Source organism: Vicia villosa, linkage group LG5 (assembly GCF_029867415.1).
Source record: "Vicia villosa cultivar HV-30 ecotype Madison, WI linkage group LG5, Vvil1.0, whole genome shotgun sequence".
Lineage (NCBI taxonomy): Eukaryota > Viridiplantae > Streptophyta > Magnoliopsida > Fabales > Fabaceae > Vicia > Vicia villosa.
In genome coordinates, this window is record NC_081184.1 from 15,934,813 (window position 1) to 15,940,883 (window position 6,071).

The 6,071-nt window shown below is 34.7% G+C and overlaps 1 protein-coding gene across 1 annotated transcript; it reads right to left on the reverse strand.

Moving 5' to 3' along the window:
- Nucleotides 1-858: 858 nt before the first annotated feature.
- Nucleotides 859-1,886, reverse strand: LOC131604278 (uncharacterized). The gene is made up of 4 exons (XM_058876731.1): nucleotides 1,827-1,886; nucleotides 1,500-1,712; nucleotides 1,036-1,329; nucleotides 859-936 (listed from the first exon to the last, which is right to left on the reverse strand). Exons 1-4 carry the CDS (start codon nucleotides 1,884-1,886, stop codon nucleotides 859-861), a joined length of 645 nt encoding a protein of 214 aa, XP_058732714.1.
- Nucleotides 1,887-6,071: the final 4,185 nt, after the last annotated feature.

The following is a 6,071-nucleotide window of genomic DNA, read 5'->3' on the forward strand; positions in this document are numbered from 1 at the left end:
CTTTCTTCTTCTCTGTCAGCAACTTTTTGAATAGCAGCTACTTTTAAGGCATCCCAAAAGCTCATCAGCCTTTCAAATTCAGTATACATCCATCTTTTAATGTTATCCCAAGAGGCGACCAGAGCCCGGTGATCAGAGCTTATACCAGCTTCTTCTTTTAACATGGCCACCTGATTCTTAGCCTTTTTACTAAAATTATTAATAAAATTATCCAGGTTAATGGGAAGTTTGGGAGCAGATGGTTGATAAAGGGCCAGAGGTAGATCCTTATCAAGAAGAAAAATTTCAGCATGTTGTTCGGTTAGATCAAGAAGGTCAGAAACATTGTAGGTTTCAATTGTTGGTATTTCAAATGGAATAGACTGACTTGGTGTAGATGTAGTTGAATGAGTTTGTTCAGCAAGAATCGTAACAAGGGGTTCCTCATCGAGAACTTCAAAAGAATTCTCAGATTGTCGTGATTAAGGATCAAAGTGTATGGAAATGGGTGATGCAATATCGATTGGTTCAGATTGAGTGGTAGAGTGGAATACTTTCGAAACAAGGGCGAGAACCAGTGAAGTATAGGGTTGAAGAGGTGTTGATGGAATGAGAAGAGTTAAGGGTGGAAGTGAAATTGGTTTTGGATTGTTTGAAGCGGAAGCAAATGCCATTATCAAGGAGACATGATCAAAGATTGTTGAGGTGGACGAGGTTGAAACTCTAGGTTCAAAAATAGATATTAGAACGGTTGAGGTGATTGGAACAGATGTGATGACTGGTACCAGTTTAGGAATGCCATGTACCAACTTTATATAACTCATATACCCTAAGATTTTGAAGTTCAGATGCCTCAATATCTTGTGCCATAACTCACTGTCACCTTTCATCACCTTGTCCACTAAGGCATTTAGTTTCAGTTGTCCCTACATTCACCTTGAATGTTCTCTTATTTCCCTATTTAGATTGCATAATCAACTTCTGATCGGAATCATACAACTTCAAGAGATTGTTCTTCATAGTTAATGGGAAACCTTTCTCAATTAGCTGACCTACACTCATCAGATTGCCCTTCATACCAAGAATATAACAAACATCCTTGATTAGAACAATTTTTCCATTCTTCACTCTGACTTTGACATTTCCCATTCCTTCAGCATTAAGGTACTTATCATTAGCACATCCGATCTTTTTCCTCTTTCTGAATCTTTCTCTTGCAAACTTCTCATTTCCCTTATGATGTTTCTTCTTATCAGAGTTGGAGGCTTCCAACTTCTGAGAACCACCATGTCTCTTCTTGGTCTCTGACCAAGACAACTTTTGATTCTTACCAGAAGACGCTTTCAGATCCTACTCCACCTCTCTTTCATAGTTTTTCTCATTCAAACGCAACTCTTGTGCCTCTTGACTACTATACAGTCTTCAATTCTCATGGTGCTCTAGTTCTTAGAATGTTCAATTGCTACAACAATGTAATCAAATTGAGGTGTAAGGGATCTGAGTTCCTTTTAAATAATAACTTGTTCAAAGAGTGTTTCTTCATAAGCTTTCATCTGATTGGTGACCATAATCACACTAGAGATGTAATCTGGTACCTTATCATTGTTCTTCATGTTGAGATTCTCATATTGCTTACGTAGACTCGGAAGTTTCACCTTCTTCACGGATGCGTCACCGTCGTAGCACCATACCAATGTGTCCCACGCAACCTTCGTCGTTGTTGAATCAACGATCTTCTCAAACACATTCGTATCCACACACTAATGGATATAAAACAACGCCTTATGATCTTTCTTCCTCAATTCTCTTTGCGCGTTTCTTTGTGCTTCTGTCGCATCCACTACAACCGGCGTGTAACCGTCATTGACGAGATCAAGAATATCTTGAGCGTCAAACAACACACACATCTGAATTATCCACCACTTCCAGTTCTTTCCATCAAATACTGAAAGCTTTGTGTTTCAAGCTATTGTTTCCGCCATTCATAAAAAATAGTCAATAATATTTAATAAATGTTTTCCAAAAGCAAATTACAAATAATTGATTAAAACACACATTTTTAATTTAAATTGGCCGCTTTAAAATTTAGACCAACTCACATGGCATCAGGAATCCCTTATCATTATTTTATTTTTATATATCTTTGAGTAATGTCTGATTCTGCATAGCTGGAGAGGAGAATTGATTTTTAAGTTAATTAATTTTGTAGAATTAATTCTTATTAAAAGTGAATTGAAGGGATTTATATTAGAATATATTTATGTAAAGTGAGTTGAACAACAAATTAAAATGTAAAAATCACGTTTAAGTTCGATTCTAAAGATAAAATCAATTATATCTTCACAAAAATGAGGGATAAATATATATGAATACCACAAAAACGTCCATGTAAAAGTACAAAGTAACTTAATATTATCACCAATCACAACGCGCAAAGAGAATTGAGGAAGAAGCAGTTTCTAGAGGTGGGTCTGTAGCAGCGCTTTTTCTAGAAAAAGCAGTTTCTAAAGTAGCCTTTAGCAGCGCTTTTTCTCCAGCTTTTATGCTTTCTTTTATCATCTTAGGCAACACTTTTTTATTAAAAAGCGCTTTCGTAGGTAGGCCTTTAAAAGCATTTTTAAAAGCGCTTTCGTTGCTAAACGCAATATTTTAAAGTGCAACCTGTAATTTAAGCCTCCCAGTTCGACCTGTAATTTATTTTTATTTTCAACCTGTAATATTTTTGGAAATAATCCCTAAACCTGTAATTCAAGCCTTACATATATATATATACCATTATTTCAACAAAAACCCGTATGTAGGACATTATATACCATTATATACCAATATAATACCATTACAATCCAAAATAAAAACATATACACCATTATAGTTCAATTCACATGTTTGCAACAGATACATATAACTAAATCATCTCTAACAATAACTAAATCAGAATAAGTCCGAAATTCTCAAAATTCGACGAGTGGACGGTCCTGGTCCTGCAAAGTATGAACAGAACAACACGATCAATTAAACTAACTTTGCTCAAACACAATTAAAGGCTCCAACACAAAGTCATTATCAAAATCCGTCACTCAATAATGTATTCATAACACTTTTCACACAATAATGTATTCATACCTATAAGATTCTTTGCTGAAAATAAAATTGACACAATTCCTCTTTGATTTCTTCCAACTTAAGTTTCGTGTAAGAAGCAGAATAGAATTCATCAAAGTACTACATAACAAAAACATAACATGCATGATTTAGTTAAATGTAATAAATTATAAGAAATTATCCTAAGTTATAAATCCATACCGTGATTGGAATCTCTAATTGATTCATTTGAAGGATTTCTTTCAAAAACCTCAAAACAAAGTATCAGCAATCTGTATCGTTTTGCTGTCGCGGACACTACATAGAAAAACAAATAAGATTTTATAGTTGTCTTGTTTTATCAAGTAGCATAACTATTATAAGCAAAATTGTGAAAATTAATGTACCTGCACTTTGATCCAAGTAATGTTGTTTGATTTAGTCAGTGATACTTGTGCGTTTCTTTGACTTTGGAATACTTGTATTGATCTAACAAAATAAAAACATATATTTAGATCAATCTCACATAAATAATTAAATATATAAATATACACGAATATTTAGAACAATCTCACTTACCTATCAATCATTGACTTCATATCCGGATAATTGGTCCACTCACCATCTACCAAATTCAGATAATAGACCATTTCTTTTATAGGATCGATAGCAAGCAACAACCAGTGTGCTCTATAAATTAAAACAAAAGTTTATATGAAAATTTTTCTACGCAAAAGAAACAAAGATTAGATGAACCAAGAATGAAAAACTAACCCTATTGGTTGAGTATTATACGCCCAAAGATACAAGCTTTCTGTATTGGCGGTGGCCATGAATCTCTTGACTAAGTGCTATCTAACTGAATCCGGTTCCCTATCAATTGTCGCTCCGCTGACATGGTAGGAAGACACGAAATGGAATCTGTTTGACAATTCAGTCCCGCACACTATTTTGTCATACAACAACCTTAAATAAAAACATAATAAACATGAGACTATTTTTATTGAAATGTGTAAATAAATTGTTCAACTAATTAAATAATATATTGATCGGATTACCGGATGTATGCGTGAATATTACTGACGCCTAATTCTTTATGCTTAAAAATCTCTTCCATGTCCTTTAATGCAACTCTTACATTGAATTCAAAACCAAAGATAGCTTCACCCATATTAATTTCATGAATAGCACCTGTCGTTAAATTTGACATATCCACAAGTGTTCCAAGCGCCTGCCAGTATTGTGGCACAAAAGCACCTCTTTTTGCCACGGCCTTCGGAGGACCCTTTTCTTTTTCCTTGGGTGGTACGCTACGAATTTGCTGGCTCACTTGTTGTGACCCTTGAGAAGATACCTAAAAATCATATAATTTAGGTAAATTATAAAGTCATGCAGTTTTAGATTCAGATCATATAATTAACACTTTAAATGTACCTCTTTTAGTGATGCAACAGACTCATCGTGCAGCAAAATTCCTTTACCCTTAATTGCAGGTTTCGTAGGAGTCTAAAATTATCATGTTAAAAAATAATTAACGTAACGGTTCAAAATTGACATTTGAAAACTAAATGATTCATAATGGTTTTCAACATATCTCATCATCAATGAAAATGAGTTCCGAGGGCCATGCAACAAATGACCCTATTGCATCTCGCAGCAATGTTGTGTCTGAGACCATGTCAGGTACCGGTAGCAACACATCGTGATCTAATACAACATCAACCGATACTTTCAGGTCTCCATCCGGGAACTCTATGGTGAAGTAAATCTCCCAAAGTGTTGTGCACTTTTTCCTTGCCAACTAGGCGATAATCCGGTGACGAGAAGTATATTTGGCAAGATGAAATGCCCTAAACCAATAATAAATATGTTACTGTTAATTCAATAATAGAAAGAGGTGGGAAAAAAAGAGAAATTTGAACAATATAGAGTCATTATCATTATAGAAATAGAACAATTATAAGAAAAAAGAATTTATAATTACCTCGGGAAATTTATTTTGATAGTTGATACTAGCTTTATCACTAGTTTCTTTCACCGATGAAGTATTGCACTTTTCCCTCATATATATCTCTTTATCTCTTTGCAATTCAGAGACTTGTGCTTGTAAATCCTGCAATTTTTGCATCACTTCTTCATTGGTAAGATTTCTTCTCCTAGGATGCTTATAGAAAGAGGTTGGAGTCACACCATGACCTTTACCCCTCACCCGACCGGGATACTCAGGAACATCTAGTGCTCTACTAAGTACGCTCCTATTATCCTGGTCCTCACCGGTGGATACCGATTGCGACATGGTCTCTTGTAATTCATTTACATTTCGAAAATTATTAGTGGAGATAAAAAAATCAATTATATATTAATAAACATTTAATTTAATTAAAGACACAATGTTATACTTACACATTCATCATAAACTTTTTGAACATCGGGATCAACAGCTCGATTCTTGCTCACACGACCTTCCTTCCACAACACATGTACTGAAAGTGAGGTTTCCTCATTTTTCGTCTCCTCTAACTATGCGTTGACACAAATGATAAGATCGTCAATTACAACACATTTAGATAATTAATAAGAACGTAGCATTTCTATTTACTTACAATTTTTTCCTCTAAGCGTGCATATCACAAACGCCCTTTTCTGTATGGATACGCGGGTTTTGATGCTCTCGTCCTATTTTTGGCATTCCTTTTCCGGAAATCTTCATCTCTTTGATTTACAAACTCAACCCAATCTTCATCTTTAATGAAGATCGCATACTTTTCTGGACGTCCCGGGGCCTCTTCAACAAAATTTCCTTCTTTATCCGTAAGATAGGTGTTTGTTAAAAAAAAATTCACCCTCTATGTCTTTTTCCGGCCAAACCAAATATTTAGCGTTTACACTCATCTGGTATGTTAAAAGACCTCTACGAAAAAACATACGCATAGAGTGTGTTAGTATAAGTAATTTAAACACATTATCGTCAAGATAATAACAACAACCATATATGATACCTTAAGCTCAGC

What these genes read in the sequence shown, in the direction of transcription:
- LOC131604278 (XM_058876731.1), bottom strand. Translation starts at nt 1,886, where the DNA reads ATGTGTGTGTTGTTTGACGCTCAAGATATTCTTGATCTCGTCAATGAC. An exon ending in AAGAAACACTCTTTGAACAA is followed by an intron (nt 1,330 to 1,499) that starts GTTATTATTTAA and finishes GAGGTGGAGTAG; the next exon opens with GATCTGAAAGCGTCTTCTGG. An exon ending in TGAAGGGCAATCTGATGAGT is followed by an intron (nt 937 to 1,035) that starts GTAGGTCAGCTA and finishes CAATCTAAATAG; the next exon opens with GGAAATAAGAGAACATTCAA.